Genomic DNA, 14,990 nt, shown 5'->3' on the forward strand with positions numbered 1-14,990 from the left:
GCACAATGCCACGTATATTTAAAATATATGCCTATGATGCTTATCTTTAAATCACAAGATGAGAATTCATAGAGACATGCTTTAAATAGTCTTAAAAATATGTAGAGATTTTTAAAATATATCTTTTTAAACAACACTACATATACATTCCACTGGGCAGCATACATTTGATGTCTCATTTACCCTTTCACAGACATTGCCTGCCATCATCAATAAGCCAAATACCATTCGGCAATGAAGTCTAAATTAATGCATACAGCTTAATTTAGACTTCTACTAAAAATTTCTGGTCTTACTTATGTAGTACCAAGTTGTGTTGTGTTTGTGTTCTTACACTTGCAGTAGTCAAGGTTGTTGATTGTGTTGTTGTTAGAGGCTGTCCACGATTTATTGAGGGTCGAACTTGTGTTGCAGAGAGTGGAGTTTGGAGGGGGACAGTAATTAACACAAGGGTCCCAGGAGTGGGGATGGTCCGACTTCTGAACCTTGACTGCAAAACACATGCAATGAAACATGAGCATTGAATTTTAATACTTCTAAAATCAATGGCTAGGTGTAGGCTAAACCAACCTTACACCAACTCTTACATAATTTTAATAATAAAATAATAACAAAATTCAAATGTCTGAACCTAAATTAAAAGTTTCTAGATTTTGTGTACATGTAGCATTGCTCTTCCTATGCTATCAGCCCACTAAATGGCTTCTATCAGGCTAAATCATTGTCACAGATATAGGTAGGAGGTACCCTACCATGTCTGCTATTTGCCAAGAAGGTGAGTTATCATCCATTGTGATCACTGATAAGGAGAAATTAATGCAGATGTTACAGAATTGCAATTTATAAAATTGTGAATTAGAGATTCAGACATAATAACTCATCTATAACCTATATAATAGGTATATCTCTCATTATGGCTGTCTTCCTGTTATGTGTACAGCTTGTCTTGCCCCGTGTCTCATCCAAATATGATCACACAGAGCACACATTCCATGAACTTCATGTAATCTTGATTGCCATGGGCTGTCACAGACAGTATCTGTATATTTTTCATATTAAAACCATTCTAACTGCTTGCTGTTTAGCTAGTTAGCTGTGCATTATCTACTTTTCCTCAATGGATTGAATCTTTTAGGCTGATACTGATTGACGTGTCGTTAGACCTCAATGTTTTCTTCACAGAGATCTTGTAACTCTCACCTCACCTGGCCGCTCACCCTGGACCAATTTGCTTTGACCCTACCAGGGGCAAATCGACCCTACATCATAGCCACCCAGGTAACCACTGCACAGAGTAGTTCAAATGTCACCAGCACATCTACCACTTAAACCCTATATGTTTGTCTGTGAAAATCCCAGAAGATCTGTAGTTTCTGAAATACTAGGATCAGGCACCGTCTGGCACTGACAACTATGTCATATTCAAAACCACTTAAATCACCTTTCTGTCACATTCTGAAGCCTGCTTTGAACTTCAGCAGGTTGTCTTGGCTTCGTCTATATCCCTCAAAGCATTCAGTTGCTGCCGTATGTTTGGTTGATTAGATATTTGTGTTAATAAGCACTTCAACAGATGTACCCAGCAAAGTGGGCTGTGAGTATTTAAGGCAGTGATGACATTACTTTTCAGCTTGATTCATTCATTTATCAGTTAAACTCTACAACAAATTTCATCTGAACTGTGATTAAAAGAGATATAAAACTTTTTGGGTTACTAACACTCACATACCAACCAATCAGGTGAACATATTTCCAAAAATACCTATTATATGACAACATATAATTCAATACCTTACTGTATTGCATTTAATCCAAACTAATTTCACTGTCACTTAATTAGGTCCTTGAAAAAGTGTCTCTAAGCTACATTCAGCTGCTCCCTTTGTCACAAGTGGTGAGCACAACAGGTGGCTCCACATGTTTGATTTGGCAGAATCCGGAATCCAGATGCCAGATGCCCTTTCTGACGCAGCCGCAAAGACAAGTTGTGTCGGGAATTGAATCAGTGACTATTTGCTTGTTACCCATTGCATTATGGAGAAAGTAAAAAAATGAGTTGACTGTGTCATCTGCTAGAAATTCGCATTTCTTCAGTTTTGGGGGAAAACCTCTTTTGAGGAAACTCCCACTGAGAATTTAATGATACAATCGAGGCTGACAACCTGACAATCTACACAGCTTTGTGTGTAATTCCCCTTTACGCTCGTGTATCTAAACTCTGAAGTTTATCCGAAGCTACTCTGTGCTGTCACAGCCATCCAGCTGAGCTATTGTATCCTTGACGTGTGAGGCCTTTTATCTAAACTACTCTGATGGCAGGACATGTGAGGAGCGGAAGTGTTGGGCAACCTCGGGGTGAGATCCGTGAAATGAGGAAACATTTTTTCATCTAATCCTCCTTGGGTAAAAATGAAGTCATTATGTCCAGTGAAACACACCGGAGAGACGGTCCTTCTGACAAGGAACGGCAGCAGTAACACACACTGTTAATGCCCACAGACAACAGACACATAACAAAGCCACTTTGAATTAACACTTATACTCATTTACACATGATATATTATGAGAAGATACACAAAACATGAGAACATTCTAAGACACATTTGTGTCTAGATTTACCAAACGTAATCTATGTGGCAAGAAAACCGACTGAAACTTTACTCACACACACAACTGCAAAACCTTTCATCAGAGTGTCTATTAATAAGGCAGCAGCAAGCTGGCTTTAAGGTCTGCTGCAAGGACATCAGTATCCTAATGAGCTGTGTTCATTTCCTAACACACACAAATGCACACATGTACACACAAAGGCGGTCACAAAACTGTGATTAGAAGAAGGAAAAAAATAAATTTAGCTTCTTGCAGACAAATGAGATGAGATGGTGACCTTTCGAGTGAACAAGTGTGTCTGTGTGTGCTGTGTTCACACGTGTAACTCCAAGAAATAATACCAGAACACAACAGAGCTATAAAAGAGAAAAAGAGCAAAGAGGAACACTAGAAAATAATTTCAAAATGGAAGGAGATGAACATTTCTGAGATGAGGTATGTGTAGAGAATAAGAGAAGTCAAAGGCAGAGAAGAGAGGAGAGGAAAAGGACAACGGATAGGAGGAGGTTGTAAGCAGTTTTTGACAGCTGGAAGAGAGGTGTAATGACTTTAATTAAATCCCATCTTGCCTTTACACTCCCTGTCACTCTATTTTTCATTCATGTGCCATTTCTCTTTTCAGCATTCACTTTTTCATCTGTTTTCATGCTGAGAGCGATCTTCCACCACACAAAAGTTTCTATTGAAAATAGACTAATGGAAAGGTTTTAGTTTAGTTCAAGTCTAGAATATCTAGTTTTTCTTCTCGGTCTTAAAGCCGTTGCTTTAATCCCATCTCTGTCATCCTCTCCTGGGAATCTCTAATCGACCGAAACACATTAAAGATTTTCCTCTAACAAAAAAGATTTTTTTTAAAAAGGTTTTGGGGAAAAACAAAATAAAACTATACAGCGTCTACAAGTAGAGGATCGTGTTGACTGTGATGCGTTTCTATTTATTAACAATATTCATTGTGTGAGTGTGATGTGTACACTTGTCATACTTAAGCAGCCTCAGCTGCAAGCATTAACACATGAACATACGATAAAAAACTAGTTACTGGAATCCGGATTTCCCCTCTAAATCCATTGGCACCAATTCTGTCACAGATGAGAAGCCATCACTTGGCTATGGGTGAGCTAATTAGGAACAAAGTTGCCATTGCGGCCAAATTATTCCTCAAGTAGAGTTGTATTAAAAAAAGAGGCTGAAAGACATCGGAATGAATGGGATTTTTTTTTTTTTTTTTTGCTACTCGGATTTGCTAAATATGCATGCGGTGATTTAATTGTGGCGAAGACTAAACAAACTCTCCTTGGTGGTTTTTACTCTGCTTTTTTTTTTGGAATCCGACTTAATAGCTGCCAAATCAGAGCTGACCAGGAATTAAATACACAGATGGTCATTGTTCTTCAATAATTAGCATTTGTCATGCTAAATATTACAAATACTGCTATCTAACTATGCTTCCTGCTGTTAAATGTCAGTACAACATGCTCTGGCAAAAAATGTCTGCTTAATTTCATAAACATGTATGCAACAAAAACAAAACAAAGCAAGTGATATTAAAAATAAATAAATAAACTGTTAAGTGATTAAGTGATTCTGAAGCTCTGGCTCCAAAGGTATACTACACATGAAGAGTGATGAACAAAGCTGTGCATGGGTAGAAAGACAATTTAACAATTTTAGGAGTCATACCTATTCAAATAAGAGCAATGCAGCAGGCTGAAAAGATGGCAGCATCAGCCATCATAGTAGAGGCTTGAGCCCGCAAACAGAGTTGAATCATTATGATTTAACAAGGTTGTTCCATAATTACCAGTGGCTTTTTTTTAACTTTACCCAAATGACAGATAAAATATTGACAGATAAAACTGTAAAATTTTGATTACTAAAATAACCAAAGAGTTTACTGGGAATCTGATGGCCCTAGCTGTTACACTCACCCGTGTCATGCTGTTTTCCAGTTAACCTCGTTTGATGCGAGGGAAGAATTTCTAATTTAACCAGTTCTGTTGTGCTTGCTATTAATTGTGTTGCCTCCAGAACCGTACAGTGCTCTGTTGATGTCCCATCAATAGACAGCAGGTGATCCCCAGCATGCAGTGCTCCACATCTAATACAAAAGAGACAAAAAGAGAATAAGCACAAAATGTTATCGCCACAATACACTGGATAAATAAACAGAACACAAATAGCTTCCATTCTGTTTCAGAAAAGCTTTTTTTTTTGTTCTTTTGCCAACAGTATATAAGCTAAACACATTAATCTGCTTAGCTCACAACGGCATGCTGCCGTGCTGGTCAGAATGATATTGCTGCTCTTCACACAGGGGTTAGATTTTACAAACTGACTTTGCAATCATGTGGGAATGAATAGTGCCAGAGCACAGACCTCTGCAGTCAACTTGTCCTGTTGACTGAGGTTATTTTAGTACTCATTTCAGCACTGACACAGCGTTCAAGTGCTTCATGTATATTTTAGAGGTAGACTGGAGCTGAAAGCAATATCCCGTCTTCTGATGTCTGTGTAAGTTATAAGGTTGGACACAGTCTATGTGTGTTTATCTGTGTCTTTCTTACACAGAGAGGATATGCTGTAAACATAAATGCAACCACTGCAAATCTGTAATCCAACAGCAGAATCAAATTAGATCTTGAAGGGGAAACTACAAAGTCCACCATTTTTCAACAAAAGAGAAATATACAGCTGACAGATGTTTGCAAAAGTGTAAACTATATATTCTTGTGCACTAGCCCTGTTCTCAAGAAAATAATTTTTGTAGCATTCCAATACATAATATTCTTTTAATGGTAACTTTGCATCAAACAAACCAACCAGACAGACAAAGTAAGGAAACAGTTCTGCAGAGTGAAAACTGTCCATGAAGTACTTACTGTGGATTTAAACTGTACTGAGCTACAATGTTGTCTTAATATCTGAAACATCTCAGAGCTTCTTTCATCCTCTGTTGTAGTTTGACAGCTAACAGAACAAAAAAGTCACTCAGAACCTAAAGGGTAAATCTAGGCAAAACTACAGCTGGCATGTATGCAAACACATACATACCAGTTGTGTTTCTAAGAATATTAACTCTGTTTAGTGAAAAATTACAGTTAGCCAGCATGTTTAAATGTGACACCAAGGATTCTCTTACATATGATAAGTTAGACTGAGGCTGGTTGCACTAATTTCACTGTCTAGGGCATCACAGCTCCCACACCAAAGGAAACTTCCTGTGGGTCTGTAAGACATCAGTGGGTTTTAAACACTGAGAATGCCTGGAGAATGTAGATACATACCTGTCCACCACGCTGCCAGGTTTAACCCGGTCGATGACAATGACCTGTTTGTTTTGATGATTGGCTGAAGTCAGCGTGATGCCTAGTGTTGCTCCTGGAGATTTGGCTATTTCCACTAACAGTGGACCAGATGCATTTGCCAGTGAGTCTGAACGGGAAAGAATGAAGTTATTTTAATAATTTGACCTTTTACTGCTTGCTGCTTCTTACAGTCTTAAAATGATCTTAGAGTAATCTACCAAAGTACAAATACCTTAAATATCTGTTTCACCAAGAACAGCACAGTGAAAAAGTTTAAGAGCATATATGTCCTTGAAAATATAACCAGACATGATTAGCAGGGGACTGCTTGCAGTGCTTTTCAGGCAAGTTAAACTGAGCTGTTTTACCCAGAAAAATGAGGCAGACCTTAGCGTGAGGTGGCAGAAAATGCCAACACATCAACAGCAATCACAACAAAAGAATCAACCCCAAAAAAACATTTTTTTAAATTTCACTGGCATTTGAGAAAAATTTCTTTTGCTGCAAGCTTCAATTTGTGTCTCTCTCTGTTAGTTTGGCTTTTTTTTTTTTTTTTTTTGCATATGTCTGTGTGTCTACATGTGGACTCACCGATGATAGTTACATCGTACTCAATTTGGAACAGGGCTTCCTGGCCACATTGGGCCAACACGCTGAGAGCATCACTGTGGTTTGCGTTGTGTAGTGGCACACCATCCACACTGAGGAGACGATCGCCAGGGCGCAGGGTACCTTCTCTGCATGCAGACACGCACACACATCCAAAAAAATGACATTGGATTTTGTGATACAGTGATTACAGAAGACAGGGATTGGACATTACAATTTGCATGTAGTTCCAGCTTTCTTTCTTCCATAAAATTCTAGCGTGTTTAATTTTAACACATCAACAGTTTATTGTCCTTCTTCACTATTCCTTTTACCATCACTATTTCAATCTGACTTCAGATTTGCCTATCTTGTGTCGCTAGGAAAATATTGCAAAAGCAAGCATATAATGTCAGTTAAAAATGACGAAATATCAAATGCCAAACCTTCCCTTTTTTCCCCAACATATTCTGTGTTCTTCATTCCTTCCACTCAGCCCTGTTTGTTCTTTAACTTAGTTCTTCATCTTGCTCATTTCCTTTCTGCCCAGCTAGATCCAAGCCTCTTTCTTCTCCTAACTTTCACTTCCACAATATTGTCTTGTGATCTCATCATCCTCTTTTCTCTCCCCTTATCTGTCTGAGACTTGCAGTAAAAATTCACCTTCATTTCAAATCAAGGACACACATGGAAACAGCATGAAATGTCTTCAGCATTTAAAATGTTGGTCTGTTTTCAGTGCCTGGTTAAAAAAACAACAACGAAAGCAAACAAACAAAAAACACTTATACAGAGAGATCCTCTGTGTTTTTAGAGGCACTCAGGAGGACCGTTTAGGCAATTTTTTACTTCCACAAAAATGGATGTGTAACATTTTGAATTTTTAATGCAGTGCGCCACATTAGAGCACTGATAGATGCTTTATGCTGATGTCAGAGTGCGAGTAACACTGAGCTGTAATCATACCAGCCAGATGTCTTCAAACAGGATGCTGATTGCCCTGAAGCCTTTCAACATGATGCGAGCTAAGCTATAACCCAAAGGCTCTATTGTGGCAGGAATTACTCCATGTGACAGGAGTATTTCTTGACAGATTTACACATTTTTCATCGGTTTTCAATATTGGTGCAGAATAACATACATGGTACATACAGGGTGTCGGATAAGCACATGAAAAGGTACAATACCAACAGGTGATTCCAGGAAAATTTCAGGAAATTTAAAATTTAAAGGTTCTACCATATGTTGATTGAAACAGATAAGCTTTTAGAACTTGACTGATATTTAACCTGTTTTTAGACCTGCAGGGTATCTTTCTATCTGTATCTGACAATGAAGTGAAAGCAGTTTCTTTGTGGTCCTGTAAAAAACACCATGGATCTCTAACACTTTCAGAGAAGGCACTTTAATTCCCACTGGGTAATTCTAAAAATGTAGACACTCCTGGGACTGTATGGTGCTGTGGATTAAGTTTTTTTTTTCCAATTGGCATATAAATGGGATATAAAACAGCATGAATATCTCATTCGTTTCCCCAGGACTGACCCACATTTTGAAGACGATTTTCTTTAGAACGGTATTAGATGAGCTTCAGGGTGAAATAACTCAATAGTAAGAATTTAATCTTTAATCTTTGTCCTGGTCTGCCAGTTCTGTCTGTGAACTAGTGAAGGTTCAGTCGGTCTGTAAGGCCGTGTAATGTGTGATTATTTGATGAAGGTTTACACTTCTGTATATACAAATGACCAATTTGGCAACATCATTATATATCTGATGGGTCAGCAGTCGCTTTGACAAATCTAAGATGGATTTACAGCAACAATCAAGCCCTTATGAATCAAATGAAACTGTAAAATATCTTAATCAGTAGAAAGACGAGGCATTAACCCGTTTGTGCCCAGATTTTTTTCAGAGTTGTAAGGCATATCATTTTATCAGTTGAGTCCCTCTGAATCATGTTATGTATTTATTTTTTCCATTTTGTACTTTTTTTTGAAGAAAATAGCATTTTTATGACTGGCAACAATTGTTGCCAGTAGTCACACAGCTTGTCACTAGGTCAAATGTCACCTAATAATAATAATAGAGAAGTAATAATAATAATATAATAAGAACAAAATAATAATATAGTCATAATAAATAATAACAAAAAGGTGGAGCCTCAGGTTCCCCCTGTATAAAATTCAAAACATCAAACAATTTGAACTGATTTCTTTATTCTCAATTTTTTTATACTCAAAAACTCAACAAACATTTTTTTCTTAGAACCTCTAAAAACATATATACATATATAACATATTTCTTCCCATACATTCCATCATCTTTCATGCATGTTCTACTCAGTGTGGTACTTCTTGAAGCACTCCACATGTAGTGGCACATCACACTTTCCACACGCAAATGATGTGCGTCCGCCGCAGTTCTTGCATCGCTTGTACCTGCTACCAGTGTTGCAGGGCCAGTGGTTCAAATTATCAAACCTGGTGGCATCAGTTATCGCCACCGCCATTGAAGATCTTCTGCCCTGCCTACTTGGCTTTGTTCCATGGCGCAGGAGGAGGGTCTGGGCTACCAGCCTCTGGAAGGAGAGGAGATCCTTCTCCCCGCTTTTCCAGGACCTAAATGAATGACAAAACAAGCATGATAGATGCATGAATGTGCATCGTTTCATCCTTTCTACAACGTCATGCCCCATATGTAGAATGTTCTGTAAAAGCAATATCACACTTGAGTTTGTGATGTTGGTCTGGATGCACTGTTGCTCTTGTCGACCGAAGAGCACTAGCGATGACCTCGAGTCAAACATCACCAACTCGATTGTGATATCACTAAATAACATACAGCCTTGTGTACCTGTAATAGCACCAGCTGTTCACCATGGCACTGTTCAGGGCCCAGCTGAAACATGGCCACCACCACTTCTTGGACCGGATGTTGACTCTGTAGCGGCTGACAAACTGGTCATGCAGGTCCACTCCTCCCATGTGTGTGTTGTAGTCCTGGATACACTTGGGCTGTCTGACCTTGTCCATAGTCCGCTTCTGTTTATTCCATCTCTTCGCCTCAGTTTCGGTGAACTCCCTCTCCATGTTCGACACCACGGTGACCACGCTGTTGTCATTCCACCTTACAATCAGCTTCTCTGCCTCAACCAGATACTCAGCATCTCCTCTGGGTGTCTTCTTGAAGGTCTGGGGTGCTGTGAAGGGAACGTTATGGAGCTGAGTTTGTCGCATCGTGCCACAGCTGCCATAGCCTCTCAGGGTCATCTCATCCACCAGGGACAGGGTTGTGAAGAGGTTGTCGTGGTAAAACTTGACTCCAGGTGGCACTTCAGCTTTCTCTGCCAGGCCAAGGCCAAGGCCAAGGCCAAGGCCAGCTTTGGCCGCAATTTTGATTTTTTTGAATTTCCTGTCTTGGTTCTTAGTTTTGTGGAGCATGGGCCCAACAATCTGACTGGTCACATTTTCATTTGTGCCACTGACCTTTCTAGTCTCTGTCTGACTCACTGAGGATGAGCACCCAGGATCATCATCGGGGGGATTTGGCAGCTGCATGTCCGAATTAGGTAGAAAGCCTTCACCTTTGAGTATTCTTGATGGGAGGCGGTTATGGTCACCAGTGGCCTCATCATCAGATTGGTCACTATCACAGTCTGTGTCATGTGTGTGCATTTCTGACTCAGGCACAACTGTGATGTCCGCCACAGTTTCAGAGTCCTGCAGCATGGCCAGGATCTCTGCTACGGTGTACCTAAGGAAAGGACAACATACATGTTAGCTAGCAAGCGAATTTTAGCTAGCAAGAAAATGATGTATGGTAATGTATAAAAATCCTATACACAGAGGCCTTGAATACCTGTGAATTTATTTAGCTAGGAATTATTCTAAAAGGACTAAAATGAGCCATTGTACATCATTCTACAATTTTAAATAAGTAAATTAGGAGCAATCCTGCAGACAGTGTTTTCCTTTAGTTAGCGACATGCTATGTGCCCACTGGCAACTTTTGTTGCCACTCACAGAAATAAGCCCATGAACAAAAAAATATTTATCCTAGGTACAATTTTTTTGGGGAGGGTTACTCTAGAGACTTGAATGATTAAATAATTATAAATATGTTTGGGGGGAAAGTCATAAGAAATTTATGAAAATTACCTCTTTCCAGGATGATTTGCATCCGCCATGTCTTCAGCCAGAAAGAGCGGGAAGCAGATGATGTCATGCGATAGGAAGCACTTGGAAACGATTTTTTAAAAATCAAAACCTTTGTCTAAGTTGTCTACTAGCATATAAGTGGAAAAAGTTGCATTAGTACCTTTGAGATTTTTTATTGTGAGTCGAAAATGACAGTGATAAACTTTGGCAACAATTGTTGCCAGTGGGGCAAAACGGGTTAAGTACTCAAGCTTAGTACTTTGGCACTTTTGCATCTGCTTTAAATATTGCTGCAGAGCAATCTCAAAACAGGACCTGTCAGAATAAAAATAGCAACTTACAGTTCGAATTTCTAGGAGGAAATGATTGCATCTGCTAAGTGATCAGAGAAGAAGGTTATATTCCAATGTTTTGTTGAAAAGGGACAGCTGAGTCAATCATGTTCTTCAAAATTGGAAATGTTGGGTGCTGAAGTTTGCCTAATGCTAGTGTTGATGTGTGACAATCAGATGTAAGATATTGCTTTATTACAAACCTCTAAAACAGGCTCAGTGGTCCTTATTGTGTAATAAATGGCTTTCCTATTTTGTGTTTTAATGATGGTGGGTGACAGCAGATCACTCTTAAAGCTCAGTGATTCACTTGTAATCACATAATTTTCACATTCAATCAATTCGTTGAACTGAAGTCCTTTGAAGCACACCGACTGAAAAACAAAACTGCTTTTCTTTTGTCTTTTTTAATGACTTTTGTGCTTTTAACTTTAAAAACAGTTTGAAAGAAAACCTCACAAACAAACCTCCACCAGAATATATGAGGTCTGACTTTCTATAAATGGTGGACTTTCTTTGGCCATCACAGTTATGGATATCTGTATATGTATATCTATATCCATTTTAAACATGGAAATTAGTTTTATGTCTAAAACAATATTATTTACACTATTTCTAGATGGTTTAATTATTACTGTGTGAGATCAGTTAAACAGTAGCAAAGCTGACATGTATATGAAAATGTCGTATTATGACTTAAACATCAAGCCTGAGACAGACACATGATGACAACATTAAAAGGATACGATGATTCATGCCATTGCAGCTATGAGTAACACATAACTGTCGACATACCAGTGACGGTCACTGGAAATGACACCATTATCCTTGGGGTCTATTCGCATGAAGGCACAGACAAATCTCCCAGACTCCCGACGGGAATGGGTTGAGCTGTGGTGTTGCTAGTTTACACTCAATGGAGGCCACTTCTTGTCTGGCTTTTATTTCTCCCAGACATTATTTTTAATGGGAAGACATTGCCCTTTTCACCTTCCAAAATGACTAAATAATCTCTATTTCTGGGTCTCACTGCATGTGTTTTTTATGTTTGTTTAGATATGTCAGTGTAACTGTGCTGGAGTATTTGCATTCACACATATTGATGCATATGTGTGAATGCAAATGCATTAAAGGGCATAAATGAAAATCCAACATGGCAGGTCTTCCACCATTATGCACCGCCAGTTTAAATGCACCTTGGTAGTGATTCTTTGTAATTCTGTTTAAGGGATAAGATACCGTTCTCAGAAAGGATATTCTGTTATTTGGTGTGTTTTGTAGGTATTGGAGAACACAGTCTAACTAGACGGCACAAAGTCTCCCATAGATGTTCAACTGACTTTAAATCAAGTGCCTGCAGAGATCATAGAATGCATTTCATATATTTTTATACTTATCAAGCCATTCAGTGACCCCTCAGGATGAATGGGGGCTATACCATCCTTGAAGAGACCACTGCTATCAGGATAGAAAGGTATCATCACTTAGACCAAGTGCATTGGCTTGCAGTGACACTGCAGACCCAAACCATGCCAGGAAAATGGCCCTACCATTTTCCATTCATTGTCAGTCTATTCGTCCATTCATCACCTACATGTGTGCCAGTTATTCTTGTTTAATCATGCATTCAGTACCTGTCTGCTGGGCCTCCTGGCCTGACATAGGTGACCACTAAAGGGCGTGATTTGTGCCAGTCCTCATGGGTACCGCCTGTAAGAGGAGCAGGGCAAAGCTCTTTACACTAAATTCTGGAGACACATTACAAAGAAATACCACATCAGCTTAATATTTACTTATTTATTTATCTACATTGCAGTAAATAAAAATGTGATACAGCATTTTTTTACCCTTATCCTAAAATGCTTTTAATGTATCATTTGTTGAGAAAATCGAATATTAAAATGTAAACTTCAGATCTTTAAATACAAATTTAGATGAACCGACAAAAACAAAGCAAGGGGAGTGATGTTGTCTTTCTTTTTGGTCTAGACAACCCAAAATGTGATGTGCAGATATGTGGATGCCAGGTCCTAGGAGGTTAACATTAACAAAGTAGAGAAACACTGCCAAACTACAACCATCACAAGGTGGCAGTTCAAAAATATTCCTCTCAGTAGAATGAGTAGTATAATTAACTAATTTATTCATATATTTACTAAGCATAGACAAAATTCCTTTCTAATAAATATGGGAACAGCTGCTGTACAATATATTGCCAACAGTTCAATGTAGTGTAGATGACACCATTTCACTAATATGTTACTTCTAACTAAGTGCATAACCATAAAAAAAACATACAGTAATGGGCTTTTTTTAAGTGACAGATACCTCTCATGACGAAACCAAAACTGTTCCCTTCTTTGTGCAAACAGATGTCAATTGTCTTTGATATAACCCCTGAGGTGCTGTCTGGTGCTTTGAGTCAAGAAACACACACACAGAAACACAGAGAGAGAGAAAGAAAGAGAATTGAGGGATTAATCCGGCACAATTAAAATGTATCAGCATAACCTGAAGTTTACATCATGACATTAGAGCACTGATATTTAATGTAGAACAATTAAACAATAATAATTACTTGAATGCTCTTCAATTACACTGCACTACAAAACAAAACAAAAACACTCCTGTATTAAACTATGCATGGTATTTGAGTGTCAATTCAGGATTCCCTTAAATTTCTATACTTAAAAACTACACTTATTATCGTAAAATTAAATATCCTAAAATGAAAATAATGTTCTGAAGAGAGATGTTGAAGGTTCAAACATCCATCAGTGTTGTTTTCTGAGGCAAATCTATTCAGCTAGCCACAGCCTATCAAAATACAACACTATACAGCTCAATTTGGTTGAAAAATGAAAAGTTGTCTTCTCAGCAAATAATCTAGTTAAATGCCATTCCCATAGAGCATTTTTCCTTTTAAATATTAAAACCCCCTCATTTGTATCATCTATATAGCTTCATGTAGACTTTGTTTTTAATTGGGTTATGTCACATTGTGTGCTGCACTGTGAGTATAGCTGAGCAGGCCTCTTGGGAGTCCGTAGGGCGCATTGGTAGAGCAACATTTGGCACTGCTTTCTTGTAAGAAAGTTTGGTTTGTATTGTGCTGTTTGGAGAGGTGTTGAGGAGGAAAAGTATCCTTTTTACTTTTCTATCCAATTTAACTAATAGCTTGTCTTTTTGTGGGAATCTTTTCAGTGACATGAACAGATGTCTTTTCAACAAATCTTTTCATTTAGTTATTTTACAGGGTGGACATGTTCAAATGAAATAATTTTTCCTGTGTGTGTTTCCTCAGCATGTGCTGCAGATAAAATAAAATAGACAAGTGTAATAGATCCAGCAGTATAAATATTGTTCAGATGACACAGGACAAAGTTTTATAACGTTAAATAATCTAAAGCTATAAAATGACTATCAGTAAATCCCTATGATTGAGAAGTACAGTAAAGACAGGAGACTGTGCCAAGAGTTTAATCATTTAAATGAATGAAGGAGCTGTCTCTTAGCAAGTAAACAAATGTATCAATATCTAGCGCCAATGTTCAGTATCAATGAAGAAGTAGTATATACTATACATAGTGAGACCTTGGGGTGACATGCGGGTTTTGTCTGTATCTAGCTGTCATTTACATTTACTTTTCTATTCAGAATTACAATATTCATTCCAGTATCCGGCAATTTCTAATGTGATATTGGATAGGACCTTACTGACATCACTAACTCATATCTTAACGACTTTATAAATCACGTAGAAACAACCAGCCTAGCTGTACAAATACATACCTGTGGGGGGCAGTTCATACTCCACCTCCAGCAGAACCCTCTCTCCTACATTTTTCAATAAGCTGATTATCTCTTCGTGCCGCAGTTTGGTCAGATTGATCCCATTCACGGATTTGATGTAGTCCCCAACATTTAACTGGTCACTCCTGCACAAAGAAGGGACAAAAAGATGTAAAGGCTTGCACAAATGAGAAAGGCTTTAACCA

At 38.4% G+C, this 14,990-nt stretch overlaps 1 protein-coding gene across 1 annotated transcript in view; it reads right to left on the reverse strand.

Moving 5' to 3' along the window:
* grip2b (glutamate receptor interacting protein 2b) overlaps positions 1-14,990 on the reverse strand; it is a 173,028-nt gene that overhangs the window by 37,519 nt on the left and 120,519 nt on the right. Inside the window, exons 4-10 of the mRNA XM_085457259.1 lie at positions 14,785-14,930; positions 13,321-13,407; positions 12,627-12,702; positions 6,507-6,652; positions 5,895-6,042; positions 4,539-4,708; positions 335-490 (exon numbers count right to left, since the gene is read on the reverse strand). Of these exons, the coding sequence (XP_085313385.1) occupies positions 335-490; positions 4,539-4,708; positions 5,895-6,042; positions 6,507-6,652; positions 12,627-12,702; positions 13,321-13,407; positions 14,785-14,930 (929 nt within the window). The remainder of the gene's footprint in view (positions 1-334; positions 491-4,538; positions 4,709-5,894; positions 6,043-6,506; positions 6,653-12,626; positions 12,703-13,320; positions 13,408-14,784; positions 14,931-14,990) is intronic.

This window comes from Copadichromis virginalis, linkage group LG5, assembly GCF_057382275.1.
Source record: "Copadichromis virginalis isolate Kocher_CV1m ecotype Utaka linkage group LG5, C_Virginalis_male_GT1.1, whole genome shotgun sequence".
Classification (NCBI taxonomy): Eukaryota; Metazoa; Chordata; class Actinopteri; order Cichliformes; family Cichlidae; genus Copadichromis; species Copadichromis virginalis.